The 19,790-nt window shown below is 40.0% G+C and overlaps 1 protein-coding gene across 13 annotated transcripts in view; it reads right to left on the bottom strand.

Annotated features, from left to right (window-relative positions):
- KLF12 (KLF transcription factor 12) overlaps positions 1 to 19,790 on the bottom strand; it is a 249,681-nt gene that overhangs the window by 95,099 nt on the left and 134,792 nt on the right. For all 13 annotated transcript variants that reach the window (XM_050712193.1, XM_035561281.2, XM_035561280.2 and 10 more), the window contains one exon: positions 909 to 1,455. In XM_050712193.1, the coding sequence (XP_050568150.1) occupies positions 909 to 1,455 (547 nt within the window). The remainder of the gene's footprint in view (positions 1 to 908; positions 1,456 to 19,790) is intronic.

The following is a 19,790-nucleotide window of genomic DNA, read 5'->3' as shown; positions in this document are numbered from 1 at the left end:
TTCCCTACATCATGTTCCCATCCCTAACACTAATGTCTTCTTTACAGAGTTATGCTTTAGAAAGCATCTGAGCACATCTGTTTTCCCTTTTCTTCCCCCACCCATCATGTCACCATCTCTAACAATTTTTTGCTGCCTTGGTAACTGCTACTTTCTCATTTTTTCTTGCTCTCCAGCTCCCCTTTTTGTGTTCTTTGGACTCCTCTCCAAGAGTGTATCTGTCCTGGCATGTGCTTTCCTCCTCCCTTCACACCTCCACAAGCCTCTTATGTCCTGGGTCTGCAAAAATCATTCCCAACATATACACTCTGTGTGGTTTCCTTCCCTTTTGCTGTTTAATCTGGAAGAGGCAACCTAATTCAAAATATTGCACTGCCACTCCTTAAGCCTAATAAAACCTACTTCTCTGCAGCTGGTACCACTCTTTGTTCCAAAAGCCTTTCCTTCTTGTGTTCCTAGAGCACAACAAGTGTTTTCTCTTTGCATGGAAACAACTTCTCTGACTCTCCTTTCCCTGCCAAATCTTTTTTTTTTTTTTTTTTTTTTTTGAGATCTGTATCACCTGGTGAGTTTTCCATGTCTGTCTATGATGTTTTGTATATTGTCATTATTCCGTTGTCCTATTTCTTCAGTTTGTAGGGAGGATCGATTTCTCTCAGGACAATACTTGACATGAGTTGTCTGAACACTTATCACCACTGCTGACTTCAACCGTTTTTTGTATTTATTTTAAAGAGCACCTATGATAAGACTTTTAGAGGTTCCCCATCACTAATGAAAGTTTCATGTCCCTCCAGCAAATGACATAGCAACTTTGCAAACTAACAGCTTTATAAGGTTGTTAGGTTTTCCTCCTACAAGAAGTGTTTTATAGATGCCACAGATGCACAGAACCAGTTCCACCTTACCTTTGACATGGCTTCTCCCATCCTCCAACAGTGGTACTACTATAGTGTTGTTCATATTCCCAGGTGATCTTACAGCTGTATAGACAACAGGTACTGACTGTACCACCACGGGTATACGGTGCACATGACTCATTTTGTTGGACTGCAAGTTCATGGGGCTTGAAGGTGGAACTGGATGGATAATGTGCAAAAACTGCTGGCCTCCAACACCAGATGCAGAGGCCACAAGAGGACCTGGAGTTAATACTGATGGGACAGATGCTGCTGAGGATACCGACGTTATTACCGTGGGCGATGAAGCTGGTCGACTAGAAGAAGAAGAAGAAGTAGAAGTAGAAGAAGGGGAGGAGGCTGATGCTGTCATGGAAACTGGTGAAGACGAGGCTGCTGTAGGGGACGATCTGGCTTTGTTTATTGATAAGTCCACTGGTTCAGTCTGTGTTTGGAAATGGTCTGTAGATAATGAATCCTCTGGGGGATCTGCCTTCATGTTGTTTAGTAACAAGGGTACAGCTTCCATATCTGGGTAGTTGTGGACGTTTGGAGACTGTTGGGGAAGGACAAAAGGACATATTTTTAGTTACATATGTGGCTAAAGGTGATGTAAACACACAATTGCTAACACACACATATCAGACAAGAAAACCACAGGATTTGTTCCTCTTTCTTGCATCAGCTTGTAATTTAAAGGACAAATCATGATACAAAGCACACACTTGTTTAATTTGAACAGATTATGAAGAAAATCTTCTATTCCCATTTCTTATAAGGCATCAGGATTAACTGTTTGACATCACCCTGTTTCTTTGAAGTATTCTCAAACATTTTGGCTGTAAGAATTTTTAAACCTCCACGAGTAGCCACTATTTATATTGACAGGATATTTCCTCCTTAAGATGCACCTCTACTCTCTTGTGTCATCCCCAATGGATATGGTCACCAACGTTTTTCAAGCAACTTTCCAAATGTTTGAAGATTGTAATGTCCCCCTGCTTGTCTACCTTCTTCTAGTCTAAGCAGACATTGCTTCATCTTTCTGCCATAAGTGACCTTTAAAAGAACAAGCCTTAGCACTTGTTTGCTCTCTGCAGCAATTTTTAATTTTGTCTACACCTCTTTTCAGAAGGTTGTGCCTTACACTAAATGCAGCACTTCGGTTCAGTGTTTGACTTTCTGAGTTCTCTAGTGTTACAGATAATGAACTTGCAGGTCAGCAGACAGCCCCACGCTTGTATGCTTACCTGTTAAAGGTAACAATGGCTGCAACAATTCCTTATTCTGAATTAGCACGTTAGATATCCTTCATCAATGCTACATTTTATGTTTTTTATTTGTTTTACATACTAATTAAGAACGATTTTCCTGAATTGGAAAAATAGCATGATGCTTAAGGCCAACTCTTTCAAAGCTGGTTGGTCTAAATTTATTCTAGACTGGTGTAATCTGCTATTTTTATAGTTTTATTCCTTATTTCTATCATCAAAGTGGTTAATAGAATTTTTGAATAATAATACTAGGGCAAAGATAGATCCCTGGAGAAGCCTATTTGATATATCTTTCCTTTTTGACAGCACATCATTAATAACTACTCCTAAAAAATGTTTTTCAAGCAATTTTCAATAGGAAGAGCAAGGAAGGAAGTGCCCATCGATAACCTGGTAGTAAGACAAAGCACAGCTCTCAGCTACTCAGCTAAATACTTCCATGGCACTGCACTGCAGCAGTGATGCTCTGTGGGCTCAGTGCCACAGGCACACATGCTTCACTACCTACTGTAGTACAGAACCCAACCTAGACAAAAAACATTTGCCAAGCTACTTCAAACCTTGACCCAAAACAATTCTCCATACGTAGATCTAACAAGTCATCTTTCTGTGGTACCTAAACAGCTCTAAATGCATTCTCTCATTGTCAAGATAATAGTATCTATGAAAAAATCAACATATTGTCAGAAACATTTAAAGCCACAAACATTTTAGTTAGTTTACTCTAAGTAGGCTTACAATCAAGCAAGCTATGAATTTGCTTTGGGATTTTTATAATTAACTATGTTAAATATTTTCATTGAGAATCCTCTTGGTTTTGAGTCAGAGCCAAATCTCATGACAGAATGGAGTTCTATTGCAAAAGGAAAATAGAAACACTAACATTAAAAATTGTAAGAACAACAGCCTAAGTGGGTATTATCCCCAGCATGCTGAAAGACGAGAAGTTTGGTAGATTCCATCCATTCGACTGATTTAGATATGTTTTTGGACCTGACATTTCCCCCCATTTGAAAGCAAGAACATCTTTGGAACAGCGAGTCTCCTGCTCTATTCATATACAAATCACCTTAAAACAAAGGGACCCCAATTCATCTGGTCGCTAGACCTTGCTGTTCTCCTGTAACACAAGTAACAAAAGCAAAAATCCCCTTATAAAGATAGTGTAAAGGACACAGAGTAAAGAACAGGTCACTTTTCAAGGCCTCCACTAAACCATATCACTAAGCTCAACATCTAAATGTCTCTTAAAGACCTCCAGGGATGGTGACTCAACCACTTTCCTGGGCAGCCCATACCAATGCCTAACAACCCTTTCCGTAAAGAAGTTCTTCCTAATATCCAGCCTAAACCTCCCCTGGTGCAACTTTAGCCCATTGCCCCTTGTCCTGTCACCAGGCACGTGGGAGAACAGACCAACCCCCACCTCGCTACAGCCTCCTTTAGGGTACCTTTAGAGTGCGATAAGGTCGCCCCTGAGCCTCCTTTTCTCCAGGCTGAACAATCCCAGCTCCCTCAGCCGCTCCTCCTAAGACTTGCTCTCCAGACCCCTCACCAGCTTCATTGCCCTTCTCTGGACTCGCTTGAGCACCTCGACGCTCAGATTAAGAATGTTGTTGCTTTCGTAAATTCAGGCTCTCTCTCATTTCAGTCAACATTACAAAAGCCAGCAGGATACCATTAACTGCTTGTACATCCTTATACTTAAGACAAAAATTGTAAACAAATTAATTTTGTTTCGTACTGGTGGTGGTCAACAGAGGCATCTACTCCAACAACTCGCTCCTTAGCAGTGACCCACACGTGGTGCAGGCGTTTCGCCAAGATCTCAATTTTAACCTAAGCTGCCAAAGCTCTATTTAAATTGTATCTGAATCAAAACTCTGAATATTAAATTATCGTTATTTACTGGATATGCACGGCATAACAAAACAAGACTTTTTCCAATGACAATGACTATTCCAGCATTAGGAACTACATGACTAAAAGTGAAGACTAAGCCAAAAGGGATAGCTGAATATTCAGCACTTTACTTTTTAGCATCTTCTATGAACATTATTAACTGAGATTTAACTGCTCATTTCCTTAGACAGTGAGTACGGCCGTTGGTTTTATTTAATGGAACCACATCTTTTCTAATTCAGAGGCTCACAACACTACTGCTAGCATATTCAGAGGTATACCCTCAGCCATTTTTTCAGCTCATAAAGTCAACTGGATTAAAAACAAGAGTGTTACAGTTTGTCCCCTCTGTACTGCCTTTCTACTCTTATCTACTGATCTGGGCTTCTTCTGGTGCTGTGGGCTTGTCTGACACTGATGTGGGGGTCAGAAACATATTTTCCCCAGTCGTCTCCCAGAAATGCCTGTGTTGTTTTTTCCAAACTTTGTTCTGGTTTTAGGGGTCTGAACTCTGTTGCTGAGGGTTTGGCAGCCTCCAGAGCATTTGGTGGGTCAGAAAGGGTTCAGCCTGAGGTCCCTGTAACCCCGTGGACTGCCCTGGACACCAGCCCAGCCCACAGTGGTACGACACGGGGACACGTGGCTCCATGCGGCTTCTCCTGTCTCACTCTTCCTTCCCTCTGGTGTGAGGGAGGGGAACAGCTTCAGCCCCTGCCACAGCTGGGACTCAGAGGCAAACCTGGCGATGCTTCTCCCAGCAACACGGCCGCTGCATCCTTACACCTGCAGAATGGGGCTGCTAACCATCACCTGAAACCCGGGCTGAAACAGAACCCAAAGACAGATTAGCACAGCTCCATACTAGAAAAAGGCTGCCGAACAATGCTGTAGCCTCTTCTAGTCACTGTTCTTGGCTGGTGCTTTTTGTGCCTGCCCTTTAAAGCTGTGCACCAGTACCCTCTGCAGTGCTCCATTTCATTAGCTTGCTGCTAATGAATGCTGCCAGGCACGTAACACGTCATCTCCCTACTCACAAAGCATTTGTTGGCTGTGTAAAAAAGCATTCCTTACTGCCTGTTTCCCCATCTCTCATGGAAAAACAACCAGCCCGCTGCACAACCAGACACAACATCTCGAGAGAAGCATGGTACAGTTATGGCTGATACTGAATTATCTGCTGGATGGACATCCTTTCCTGCACAGTTATACTTCACCTTCTTCCCAATCTTCTGAACGCTACCTCCTTTTAACTTCTGGTAGGCTTAATTTTGCAGCAGCCTCTTTCCACTCCTGGCAATCTGCTCGCAACGTCAGCGATGTCTCCCATCTATAACCAAGCCATGAAGAGCTCATCCTTCCCGCACAGCAGAGGTTAAAATCAGTGAAAACCCACAAACCTTTTTTGTTTTTAGCAACTCATCCTGGCACCTTACACTCGTGAACTTCAGAGGGTACTAAGCTTCAGGGAGTCTTCGTGCTTTTGTGGACTTTTATCGCTCTGCACGGCAGAGTTTACAACCCCCAACAATCAGCTGTCTGCTTTTAAACTGCTCTTCCTTTCTGGCAGCATTCCCTCAAGGTCAGACAATTTGTAAGAAAGCGTACCAAAAAAGCTGTCCTTGATGACGGAAACCGAACAGACTAAATTTAGCATTTATAAAATAAGCTGGCTTTGAGGACAGGAAGTGAAAAAATAAATTGCTAACCATTTAACTCTTCAAACATCACAAAAAAAATACTGTTTAGTTGTCATCATGCTGCCACACCTCATTCTGCTCTGGCAGCAGCGATTTGAGGCAGGACAATTTTGTTTTGTCAGAGCTAAAGGAGGGTGTGATGAGAACATCATACATATTTTTCATTTCTGAAAAGCTTGCCACTATCTTAGGCATGTCGTCGCCACGGCTGCACCAAAGGGAGTAGGCTGAGCAGTGCAGGTACACGGTCTGCTGGGCTGGCAGTGCAGAACCGTGCCCAGCTAAAACAGCTTTCAGCTCCGGCTGTCATGCTTGGAGGGTGAAACCCAAATTACTAGGAATATTCTGCAGGTCACAGATTTTAACATTTCACGTTAACAGAAACTCATGCTAGGTTTGAAATAACAAAACCCACTTGCTCTAGCAGAAGTAATTTTGCTTCTGCATAGCACACAGATGTGTTTGCAAGGCTAAAGGCATGAAGCAGGCATGCAGGTGGACTGGGTGTATGAAACAGCGTGCTCTTTTTTAGTATGATACTTGTTTTTTTATAATTAAAAATGGAATATTTTCCTAATCTCTCCTTCAGATAAGGGTAGAAAACTCATCTCCCTGACCTTGTGGTTCTGCAGCGATTGTCACAAAGCCTGTCTTCCTATATGAGTTTTTGCCCTGTTGTGCCCCAACTAGGCACTTGCAGAGTATGAAAGGCTGACACACAGCTAGCTTGAGTAAGTAGCAGCTTGGGCACTTCAAAAGGTGCCCAATCCTTTACTCAGGGTCTTTTGTTTTGTTTTGTTTTGTATTACTAATCCAGGAGTAAACTCTCTTTAAAATTACGGGAAGAGATGTTTTTGAAAACCCCTTCCCGTCATGAGAAATTACATTCACAATACTCACACGCTTCCGCCTGAAAAGCTCCACTTCAACCAAAGCAAGCAAAACATTCTAAAAAAGGGAGAAATATGGCAACCTGGGGGAAAAAAAATAACTAAACAACCTGTATTTGAAATACCCTGCTACCCCGTGGAAGACACATCTGAGACTCAACTATGCTCACTCGGAGATGTAGCTATCACCATTATCAATTTGTACATGAGGCTGTACCAGGATAGTGCCCTTTTGATGGAGGCTGCTGCTCCAAGCCTTCCCATGCTAACAAAACTGCTCAGTCTGGATACATTAGACAAATGCAGGAGGTCACACTGAAGAAGACAGCAAAATGCAAGACAGCTGGATCTTTCCGCTTTTTACTGGAAACTTAAATTAAAAAGTGGTTTAGAATAAGTTTTCAAGAAATGACTGGTCAAGGTCAAGGTGAAGTTTGTGTTCGAAGCAAAAAAAAGATCCATCCCAAGAGATTGCACTCCCAAGTTAGGGTGAGTCTGACTCTATTACAACTCCCATTTAAACTTTTCTTAAAAGTGCCAGTCGGCACTGTGAGAGACAGAGGGCTGAGTCCAGGGTTGGTTAAAATAAAAAGGGGTTCAATGAAAACTCGATTAAACAAATTGGAACGGATTCAACTGGAGAGACTGAATGATCCCCACTTTAAGGTACTCATGATTCACTTAATGGATCATTATCTCAGCATAATACTTGGATGTTTGATTTCAAAGTGGATATTTCCAACTCTTAATGCCTAAAATAGAATTTCTATTCTCTTTGTGATTCTGAAGAGGCAAAATAAACTCAGCACACATGGTGAGGTACAGGTGACCTTTGCCTGCAGAGTGTTGCTCGATGTGCAGAACCTACAGAAAAAGACCCCAAATAAAACAGCATTACTGTGAGCTGGGGAGACCAAATTCAAACCAACCATTCATAAATAGACAAGCAAAAATTCAAGCTCCAAAGCTGTAAAACACTCTATTAACTTCTTCCTGAACAGTCACACTAAGGCACTGCTGCACTCCGTATGGAGGTATTCCACTACTACTGCAATAATAAAAAAAGTACCACAGGTTCAAACCTTTTGTAACAGCTCAAACTAGGAGCAAGGGCATGTGCTTAAAACCGAAGAGAGATCCCTATACAAACAGCATTAATTTTTAAACATGTTTAACAGTGAACACAAATACACTTAGTGTGAAATGAAATGACTTATTTTTAAATAATGCATTTCCGAAGACAGAATAACCATTAAGGTTACTTGGTATTTAACTCTCCCATCCCAAAACGTACATATTTACCAAAGTGTATCTCCCATGGCACCTAAGGAGAACCAGTGATTACCACCTCCTATACCCCTATAAACTCATCAGCCCCTGTACAATCTAATAAGTTAAATGTAAAAATAATACATTTCTTGAACATGATGCCAAATTCACAGTACTTCAAACTCTTGAGAGCCCTGCCACAACGCTTCATAAAAGAAAAAAAAACAAAAACCAAGAAACCCTACCCCCTCAATCCCTAAATCATTAACACATTCAGAAAACTAGACATTGAGCATAGATGTGTTATTTATACTTGAGCAGTGTTACTAGAATCCTCTATCAAATGAAGAATCCGTTCAAACTAATTTATGCCTATTGCTATGACACAATACTTCAAGAGAACCAAGAGCCTAACAAACATGTTCAACAACAGCAGTGTAATGTCACCTGTGATATTACTTGCTTCAAGCATATAAAGAATACTGATAATGTATTTGTATTCCTTGTACTAATACACTTTTGATTTGAGAATAATTTCTGAAAAAATAGGAGATCCCTAAATAATGGTTAAGGGGGAGGTAAAACACTGTTTAAAGTACCTTATTCCCCCTAATTCATAATCATTCTTCACATTAAAAAAACAGTTTATAAAATCCCAAACAATCAAAATTTTACATATCCACTTAACAGTACTCATAAATTTTTCTCTCAGGTTTTTGGAGTAATTCTTCTTTTTAATTTCCGTTAGTTCTTTATTTTCCCTAATCCCCCTTTAAATCAGAATCTTTCCATTTAGTTTATCTAAATTTATCATTGAATAGTACCATGAGTTAAATGAGATTAATTGAGTTAATAAATTTGATTCCTTGATGCTTGTGTTGTAAAGTAATAAGAAAATAATGTACTAAACATACACTGGGAATTTTTAATGAATTTGGTTTGTCAGTATAAACTAGTTATCTAGCATGAAACTGAATACATCAGGAACTTTTTGCAAGTACCTCCCAAACAGATTTGCTGCTAGAGAGGTCCAACAAACTAGCAAGGCTTAGTGAAAGTCATTTTTGAAAAAAAGTGCTCAGCAGCATTTACATTTCTAGGTGAAAATATTCAAACTATATTTTAACATTTATTTCTATCTAACATAGAAGTATTCAATGCTTGCAAGCAAACTGACTTGCTCTGAGAAATGACAGCCTGAAGAATAACTTGCAGTCAGTAATTTCCTGAAGTTAAAATTTTTATGCAAAGATTTGGCCCCGGAATATTCATAGATGTAGTAGCAATATGAGGACTATGACAAATAATCCCTGAATTAGTTAGCTATCTGCAAGCTGATGAACAGTTCCAGGTGACGCTCAGTCATGTCCCCACCAGCCTTGGAGCTCAGCAGTCCCAGAGGGATCTCACACATCCAAGTCATTCCTCCTTGGGCACGTGGTGCCAGACACCATAACGGGGGTCTGTGCACCAGGCAAGTACAGCTGATGTGAAAAAGGCATAAAAGACTGGGCAGCTAATTCTTTTTAGCTATTCCTCTGTAGTCAGTCTTCCTCGCGTGTTCCCTCTAGCAGGAAGACACCCACGAACTACAGGAGGTGGCAACAATTCTTCAGCTATTTGAAAAATACATCAGGAGCAGTGGTGGTGCCATGCCCCAAACTCACATGTAACTTGTCTTCCATACACTGCAACTGGTTTTCTCTGTCTCATCCTGCGTCTCTGTTTATCTTAATTTCCACAACAAGGATTCATTTTCCCAAACGAACCTCCTTTTTCTTTTTGCTGTCCTTCATTCTGAGGTTTTGCTGATTTTATTCTTCTAACCTCTGAACTGAGATTGCATCTCAATTTCAACCCACTTCTCCTTACTAAAATAAGTACATCAAGTAGTACTAACTATAGTCAGATCTGACTGAAAGCAATCCTTACAGTAGTTTGGGGAGAGAAAAGAGAGAAAAAAGAAAAAGAAAAAAAAAAAAAGAAGATTCACTTCAGACAGGAAAAAAATGATTAAGTAAGGATTTACTAAAACTAGCAAACTCCAGCATGTTCCTCGGAAAGAAAGGGGAATAACAGCACTGTCTGGAAAAGGCCCTACAGAGACAGACAAAATGCAAAGACTGGGTCTAGAGCTCTCTGATACCAAGTTCTGGATGGAAAGGCTGGGATATGAACAGCAAAGAGACCAGAGCTCCAAGGGATCATATCATGAGAGGTGAGCTGTAAATTAAGGGATTCCACAATGTTAAATACTAAATGAGCCACTAGGTCACATAATGTCACCTCAGAGGCAACTGAAGAAGATGATGGCGAGAAGGAAATGGTGCCCATCTCCCCGGGTGGTGGGGCTGGCTGGCAAGGCTGCAGGGCTTGATCGCTGCAAGGATGAGCGTGCATGACCCAGCCCAGAGGGGACGAGATGGTCAAGCCTGGTGTGGCTGGACAAAAGGCTGTGTGCCAAGTAAAGCAGAATGCCTTGCCAGTGGCTGGCACTGGCCACAAAGCTGCCAAGATACATCATTCCTCCACTGTCAGCAGATATCCCCGAAACCCACTGGTGAAACATCCTGCCTCTCCGTAACACCAGTCCACAAAAAATGAGGATAAGCAGTGCATATTGCAGTAATTGCCCACTGAGGGTCTGAACAAAGTTAGCAAAGACATTCCTAAGATTCCCCAAAGGCAGATTGCCTAATCTGTCATGCTTAGTAATGTTGCCTTAACACAGTTTTTGGGAAACAAAGATGGAAATGGCTGTTTTTGACTTATTCCCCAAAAGTGATTGCGCTCTTATATAAACTATAAATATGTAGATTTGGAAAATTAGTTTTTAATGCGTCTGGAATGGACTTGGATTCAACTCACTGACCCGATACGTCACAGTACTTCCTGCTACAGAAGACCAGTAATAAAAACCTAACCCTGTAAGTGCACCTTTTCTGAGTCTTTAATAAATAAGCATAGAATCACAGAATATCCTGACTTGGAAGGGACCCACAAGGATCATCAAGTCCAACCCCTGGCTCCACACAGGACCACCCAAATATCAGACCACGTGTTTGAGAGTGTTGTCCAAACGCTTCTTGAACTCAGAATACACATGATCAAAATTACAGTCAAGGGGTAAAAAAGGTAGGATATGGATTATGAGATGGACAACCTACTGACACAATATGTGGAACAGCAGACAAATGCTCAGATAGAGACCTGGAGCTGACCTGTTTTGGCTTCAACCTATGGCAATACTAAGCACTTACTGACTATTGAAAGCTGATTATTCTTCAGAAGTCTCTGTTAGGTGTAGGTAATACAGACTACTTCCACTTAATAGAAGGGAAAATGTAGGGGGAGAATCTGAAGAGATTTTTCAGAACCATAATATCAAAAGTTCAGAATTACAACATTAGGGCTAACACATTATAATACATTAAAAAAATAAAATTAAACATATCATAACCATGAAGCCATATATTATTTCATTATTTCTGATTTTTAAAGTTACTGAAGATCTATTACTATTCAGAAATTTCCACACTATAAAGCTTACACTGTGTATGTCTAACAACTTTTATTATTTGAAACTATCACACTTGAAATCTGAGGCAACTATACACTCATATTCTTATTTCTTGGTATCTTTAACCATAAGAATAACATAAAATTAACTAAACTAGATATTTTTTAATTGTTAATAATATCCCAGTGATTTTTACTACATAGCAGAAGAAACTGTATTTTACTTGTTTTTCTCAGAACAGAGTCATACAAAACAAATATGATCACCATGTTATTAGTCATGCATGACATCACTCTAAGTTTGTTCAGGAGGAGTAATTGTTGTTAAGAGAGGAAACATCAATTTTCAAAGAAGTTGTTGATAGTTTGCGTCAACTTCAGAATGTATGACGTTCCCTAAAATTAAATTTTGTTAGAGACAAAATCATTGGTTTTTGACAAGTAATACATACAAAGTACCAGATTAGACACTTGAAGGCTAAACTGCAAGTAAAACAGTTCTCTTGAGTCCCCTTGAGAGATAGGTTTTAATTTAATGGAAACTTCTTACATGCTCTCCCTGGTGATGGGGGCAACAAGACAAACTATTTCTCCCACTTGTCCAGAGGAAAAGGGAAAGAAATGGACAGAAGAACCCTTTTAGCTTGGTCCGCCAATTATCTTTCAACAGAAAGAAAAGTTTGACTTTATTTTCTAGCTCTTTGGAAGTATTTGATGTTTTTTTTTAAAAAAAAATCATCATTAAAGATGCACATTGACCCATTTAATATTTCAGCAAAGAACATACATCACTTATTTTCTGATCCTTCTGTTATTTCTTTACTGATTATAACAAGCTAGTGAATTCCCAAAAGTTTTTGACTGACCTGAATCTCCTTTTTTTTTTTTTCCTAAATAAAACAACATTAGATGCAACACCACATGACACCTGGTACTGAGTATGGAGATGTTTTACAACATCACTGAAATCATTCCCCGCCTTTGAACCAAAGTAACTGTTACTGACAAAGAAAGAGGGTCCTTAACTCCATATTTACATTGACACTGAGAATTTATTGTTGCATTTTTTATAGAACCACAGAATGGTTTGGGTTGGAAAGGACCTTAAAGATCATCTAGCTCCAACCCGCTGCCATGGGCAGGGACACCTCCCACCAGACCAGGTTGCTCAAAGCCCCATCCAGCCTGGTCTTGGACACTTCCAGGGATGGGGCATCCACAGCTTCTCTGGGCAACCTGTGCCAGTGCCTCACCACCCTCATAGTAAAGAATTTCCTACTTATATCTGATCTAAAACTACCTTCTTTTAGTTTAAAACCATTCCCCTTGTCCTGTTGCTATGATCTGTGATAAAAGAGTCCTTCCCCTCTTTTTATATGCACACACAGACACGTGGGTTCACCCTAGTTAGTAGCCAATGCTTACATGAAGGATCCGAATGAACATTTCCATAAGACTCATCATTAATGTTCAAGGACCAATGAGGTTTAAGGTGCAAGTGTTGAGGTTTAAGGTTTAAGGTGCAAGAGTTGATTCACTCCTGCGTGGTTTCCTGCTTTGCTGCTCTGACTCAAAGAGGAGATGAGCTACATGCAAAAACCCACATTCTTATTTACTTTGGGAGGGGTGCATGAGGTAAATTTAAAAGAAGCAAAAGTTGAATTGTTCTATTTTTTCAGTAACCATCGTTACCATTCACAAAAAAAAAAAAAAAGATCAGCACAACAAATACATCTCTGAGTAGACATACTCAAGTTTCTGCTTCTCCAGAGACACAGACACTATTTCTCTTGTTGACACGTGGGTCCTGTGTTTAAGCTACTTTACAGTGCTAATTAGTACTGACAACTCTTAATATATTACAACTTAAATAGGAGAAATCACACTTCCGCTTTGTTGTTGGTGGGTTTTTTTTCCCACCAAATAAAAAAGACTCCCTCTCACTTCATAATAAACATAATTGTATGTTGCAGCTTGAAAATCTAACACAAGAAAACTAAAAGCTCTAAATTGCAGCTGCTTTATAAATGGCTCAGTATCTCACAAGTTTCCTGCAATAATTCGAGACTTTTACATTCAATCAGTACAGAGGATTGTTTCTGATGCAGCCACACATGAGCAGACAGCCACAGTTCCTCTGCGATGCCACCTAGGGCAGAGCCACAGTGCAGTTGACCCTCCCATGGCCATGGCAAGGAGCTCATCTTGTGTACACTTCCCAAGCAACAAACTTCTCAGTAAGTGCCATACCTGCACAGATCAGGGAGTACACCACACGCATTTCCAACCGTGAGCAGGCCAGTCTTCCAGAGAAAGGTTGAAACAGCTATGGAAATGAGCAATTGTGGAAAATTCTGACAGGGAAGGTTTCTTATACCCTCATTATTTACACTCTAGAAGGAGTTAAGCACTTCAGATGAACTTTGTAAGAAAAAAAAAATCGAGAATCAAGATGCCACCAGCAATCTGTCTGGTTGAGCACCTCCCGTTAAAAGAGAAAAATGCTGTTGAGAACAACACTCTTGAAAAATTTGCCTTGCCGCAGCCTAGCAAGTAAACTACGATCAAAATTCTCTCCCTCTCCCTCCTGTCCAGTAAATCTTAAAGCCTGTAAATCAGACCAGTTTCAAAAGGATGCATCAGAAGGATCCCATCTCGGAACAGCCTTGTAACTGCACCTCGTAAACCATAAAAAGCCTCATAAATAGAGTTCTCCTTGTGAGTACCAGAGACAGACTTGTATCTCTTCAGGCACTGCTGCAAACTGAAGCCAGGTCTTCCACATCATTAGTGGTTAAGTGGTCCATGCGTCTGAGTAAAAAGAGGGCACAAACATTACCTGCTACTTCTGTGCTTCAAAATACAAGGTTTGGGGGTATCTAAAGCAGAGGCTGAGTCAGAGCAGTAAAAGTTTAATATCTCAACTGCCAGGTCAGATACCCTTGACAGGAGATATATATAGATCACCTGTTTTCCTGGTCCTGATCAGACACAGACATCACAGAGCTGTTCTGCTTTTAAAAAGCACCACATACACATAAACAAGATTTTAGGTCCTAAGAACTGTAAAGTGTTGTATACAATAGATAATAAATAAAAAAATCCCATCCCTCCAAAGTTTTGTGGTCAAATAGAAGATTTAAGGATTTCAGTTTTGAATGATGGCACTGAAATCCCTATGGATGTTCCATTTCAGGAACAGATCAGGCTAAAAGCTGTTTGCCTAGCTGTGCAGAGGATCAGTCCCTTTTCCAAGGGAGAAGAGGAAAGTCAGATGCACACTTGAATATGACCAGGTGTCCAAATGACTAGCTGACATGGACATCATTTAGAATGATAGCAGTGCTGTGAAAAGACTGTTTATAATCCCATTACAAGATTTTAATAGAATGACTCACAGTTAATATACACCCAGGTGGTCTTCACAGACAGACGAGGTACTTCATCATACTACATGGTAACAAGAACTTTGATATACAAGGGCCTATTCTTCAAATGCAGAAAGCATTTCTGAGGAATCTGTTCAACTTCAAACCCAATGACTCTACCACTCAGACAGCAATTTATATTCACCTAATAACTAATCCAGTGCCTGCATAGGATACAATTGATAACTTTATTGCTTTATTATCCTGGAATATAATGACAAGCTTTATCAACATTTTTTCCCCTTCCTTCCTTCCTTTTTAAAAACTGAATTCTTCTTATGTGGAAGGAAAATAACAGCTATATTCTACTGTCAATCACAGATACTGTAATTTTATTAAATTTAAGGTAAGTAACAATCATACTTAAAGGCCATCATTTGGACTGTGCAAAGCCAGCTGCATTAGCCTGAAGACTAACTGCAGCAGCTGCGCTACGTGGAAGGCTACAGCAAAGTCAGTGCCAATACACCCATACACCAGAGGAAGAGGGTTTTGCTTGCCAACTTGCTTTTCTGTTTGTTTGCTTTGGTATGCGAATGTAACATCCTGCAAAATTTGCTTGTTTAGCTTTATGAACACATACAAGTGTTCAACATCACATTAGACCGTGGATCAGCCCCAGTGCCAGTCCTGTGGGATGCAGCCATTGTGGAGCGTGACCAGGGCTGCGGCTGACCCAGCTAATGATCCCTCTTCCGAGGGAACAACTTTGCAAACGGCCCAGAGGGCCAGCTTACCAAATGATCTGCTCCGACTGTTAAAAATATGTCCCAACAGAGCTGATCGTTAAAATAGTGGGGCCAGTTGACCGCCAAAAAGATTACTGAACCTAAGTATTTACCCAGGGAATTCTCAGGTTATTAATTCATACGCGGCGCCTCAGGAGAGAAAGAACGTTTGTTTAGGCCAGAATTTGCAGACTGTGTCCTAGTTCAGGCACCAGTGCTATTTCAAAATGCTGGCCTTTATGCACTCAAATACGAAAGAGTAAGGAAGAGAATATTTAAGAGAAAACAACCAAACTTTGTATAGGACTATTTAAGATATAAATCTAGGAAAAGGGAGAAATTTGGCAAGCAAAACATATTTCTTGCTTCGCCTTCATCTTAACTGTCTCCAAAGATTTCACAGTCTAGAGAACAATATTAATGCACATGATACAGTTGATCTTGGAAATAATGATTACACACCAAAAGCATGACATTTGAAATCACAATTTCATTACATCCTGAAGTAACAGCAGTGTCATAGAGGGATATGTTTATTATTGTGAGACTAAGCCAGTTATCTCTGGAAAATGAGTTTACTCTATAACTCTTTCACGATACAGAAATAAGTCTTAGAAAGAGAACGTAGCCCTTGCGGAAGCAATTGTGTACAACAACGACAAGAAATGCCATAACTGGTTCTTGAAAAGCTATCCCTAAGTTCATACTGAGTTCAATAAGCTTGAAAGGTTGTGAATGGCATGAGATGTTTTTTACAGTACTTCCCTGTAAGTATTAGCTTCGTCTGGTAAAAGAACTAGTCCGGCTGTTCTCAAACAAATCCTCCTGGGGAGGAGATGTCTTTGAGTCTTGTCTTCAATCTTTCAGATCTGGCAGGAAGGCCAAATCCTTGGTACATAAATAGTACAAAGTATGCCAGTCATTTGCCCTCCACGTGTATTTTCAGTATGACACAGAACACTGTAAAAATTAAGGAAGAAGAAATAATAATTATAAAAAAAGAAAAAGCAACTGGAAATAGAGAGATTTGAACCAATTCACCTATTTAGTTCAAGTTTTTCCTAAAGGATCCAAGAAAGACAACTAGGAAAAGCATGCCCTTTGTGAACAGGTTTAAATTCACACACTGAATTTTGCATTTTCCACTGTACAAAGAGGGAGAAAGATCTCCCTTGGGCTAGATGATCTCTAAACCATGGCTAGCACTGTAGTGTCCTTGCACAAAAATAGTATATGCAAATAAATCTTTTCCTAAACTAAAATGCAATGGCTTAAAAATCAGAATATATTATTTGTTTAAAATACAGCATGATTATTTCTGATATGTTACTGCTATTGATTTCTTAACCTAGACAAAACAAAACAAAACAAAAGTTCCTTAATAGATAGGTAGCTTATTAAATTTGAAAAGCACTTATTTGTCAACTATTATTCTATTTATGGTACTCATGGGTCAACGTGACTCTTGAAATCTTGCTGAAGATCTTGAGAGCTGGTTTTAGCTAACTTAGTTAACTTAACCACCAAATAAACTGGATAAAACACTACAGCTGAAGCCAATGAACCAAAACACATTACAGATTAAAAACTAATAAAATCCAAAAAAAAAATTACTGATGAAGTAACTGTCAAAATGTTTTTATTATGACAATAAAACCACAGAACATGTATTAGGCTTAACTGCCTTTTATGAATATTTGAGAGAGAGTGTCCTTTGAATACTGTAAAAAGAAAAAAAGCACCAAGAGCTGGCATCATAAAGGTGTGCCACAAACAGGTTGCAGTTAGGGACATTACTGCATATATTTCGTAAATATAAATATACCATAATTTAGATGACTACAGAGTAATGTGGGCACATGAGCTAGGGTTTTAATGTTTGGTTTTAGAGGCCAGGGAGCTGCTGTCTCCTCAAGGACCAGATCGGCCCTCCAGAATCCAGGCTTCCAGCCAGAAAGCTTCCCATTGCTAAACAGGTCCTAATACCTAATACTTCACATTCACTGAAATCGACTAAAGCTAAGGCAACAAAACACAGCTTTGAGAGATTTTTCTAATTTTCCATCTGTGTAATGGAAGAAGGCAATTCTTGCTATAATTACAACATAAAAGGCGATAATAAAGATTTCAGTCCTTTTGAATTCCTAACTAGAGACTCCACGCTGCAAAATGTGTAAGAAATGAAAAAAGAAAGCAAAGTACCTCAATAAGGGATAGCCTTGTTGAGATACTCTGGTTGATTTCCTCAATCTGCCTGTATCCCCTTCGATTTGTCATGATTGACCATTGGCCAAACGTGTGGATGGTCAGAACATGACTGAAGTAAAAACATGTAGCACAGTAGGAAGCAGAAATTGGATGACATTAATTGCCTACACTAAAACATGAAAAAAAAAACACACCCAGATATAGGATGTTCCAGAAAGATTTTTTTCTCCTTCTTTAAACAAGGCACCATTTGGAGTCTTTTAGAGGACACTAGAGTTAGAGGATGTCAAGAATACTGAATTTTAACTTCAGCTTGGTTTTCCCAGGAAGGATTTAATGCCTTTAGGGCAACCAAGGGAAGTACAGGTATTACAAAGATTTATGACCAGAAACCAGTGAACTAGTTTGATTAACTCTCAAAAGAAAACTCTGAAGTGACCAACACAATGAAAATATCTATATAGTCATAACTGACTTTGATAAAATGGAGTGAAATTCTGGGTTTGCATTCATTACAGAGATATTTTTAAACAGGAAAATTAATAATATGTTGGAGATTAGAAAGAATGAGTTTGCATGTACATTGCTGTCTTTTCATCACAAAATTACTGAAAATTAAGATATTTACCCTGAATTTATATTACGGAAGTCACGATGTAACCCAATACAATGTGTGTTTTAGATGCTACTACTATACACATAAAACAAAGAGAATACTAGAAAAACTCTTTGTTATGAAACGGCATAGGTGGCCAATGCAGCATCAGGAAGGTGTGACCAAGTTCAGCTTGTGACACACTTCAATTCACCAAATCAGTTCAACCTACTGAATAAAAAATTCTTACAAAGTAGATGGCAAACATGAAAAATAATTTTTATCTTCTATTAATAATGACTAAATTCATCTGATCTCCATGGACAATGAGATAAAACTTTTTTGCTTGCTTAAACTGAGAAGATTACTAGTAATACAAGAACAGGCATTAATGTGAGAACTTCAGAGCTGGCCTCACATGTCCCTAATGCCTGAGACAGCTACAGGAGTGCCGCTGAGCTCCAGCAGTGTTTGGCTTCATCAATAGTTAACTCTCTCCTGACACCATCTGCTTACACCACAGTAAAAGAAGTGGTAAATGCTTAACAGGGAGGAAATCGATGACTGAGTATTTGGCAGCTACAATCACTACAGCGTTTATTTTTGGGTGATGAATCACCGCGTTTAACCCAGCCACACAGTGCTGGTATATTTGCTTTGCAGAAAACCTCTTTTCCAGACAGTACAGGCCTTAGGCAACAAACACCTTGCTTGGTAGGGCCGTGTCTTGAGACCATTTTGGACAAACATGAAAATCTGATGGTCCAATCGTTCCCCTGTACTCAGCTCCAGTGAGGCCGTACCTCGAGTGCTGTGTTCAGTTTTTGCCCCTCACTACAAGAAGGACATCAAGACCCTGGAACGCTGGTGAAGGGCCTGGAACACAAGTCCTATGAGGAGCAGCTGAGGGAACTGGGGTTGTTTAGTCTGGGGAAGACGAGGCTCAGGGGAGACCTTATTGCTCTCTACAGCTACCTGAAAGGAAGGTGTGGGGAGCTGGGGGTCGGCCTCTTCTCACAGGTAACTAGTGATAGGACTAGAGGGAATGGCCTCAAGTTGTGCCAGGGGAGGTTTAGGTTGGAAATGAGGAAACATTTATTCTCAGAAAGAGCAGTCAGGCATTGGAATGGGTTGCCCAGGGAGGTGGTAGAGTCACCATCCCTGGGGGGGTTCAAGGCAAGGTTGGACGTGGTGCTTAGGGACATGGTTTAGTGGGTGATATTGGTGGTACAGTGATGGTTGGACCAGATGATTTTGAAGGTCTTTTCTAACCTTAATGATTCTATGGCCCACGGTCATTTGCCAGCCACCCAACCAAACTATGAGAATATGGGACGACCTGTTTGTAGATCTCAAAGATACTGCGTGTAGTCAATAACAA

This window comes from Cygnus atratus, chromosome 1 (genome assembly GCF_013377495.2).
Source record: "Cygnus atratus isolate AKBS03 ecotype Queensland, Australia chromosome 1, CAtr_DNAZoo_HiC_assembly, whole genome shotgun sequence".
NCBI lineage: Eukaryota > Metazoa > Chordata > Aves > Anseriformes > Anatidae > Cygnus > Cygnus atratus.
The sequence above is the reverse complement of the archived record's forward strand: the minus strand, read 5'-3'. Positions and strand labels throughout refer to the sequence as shown.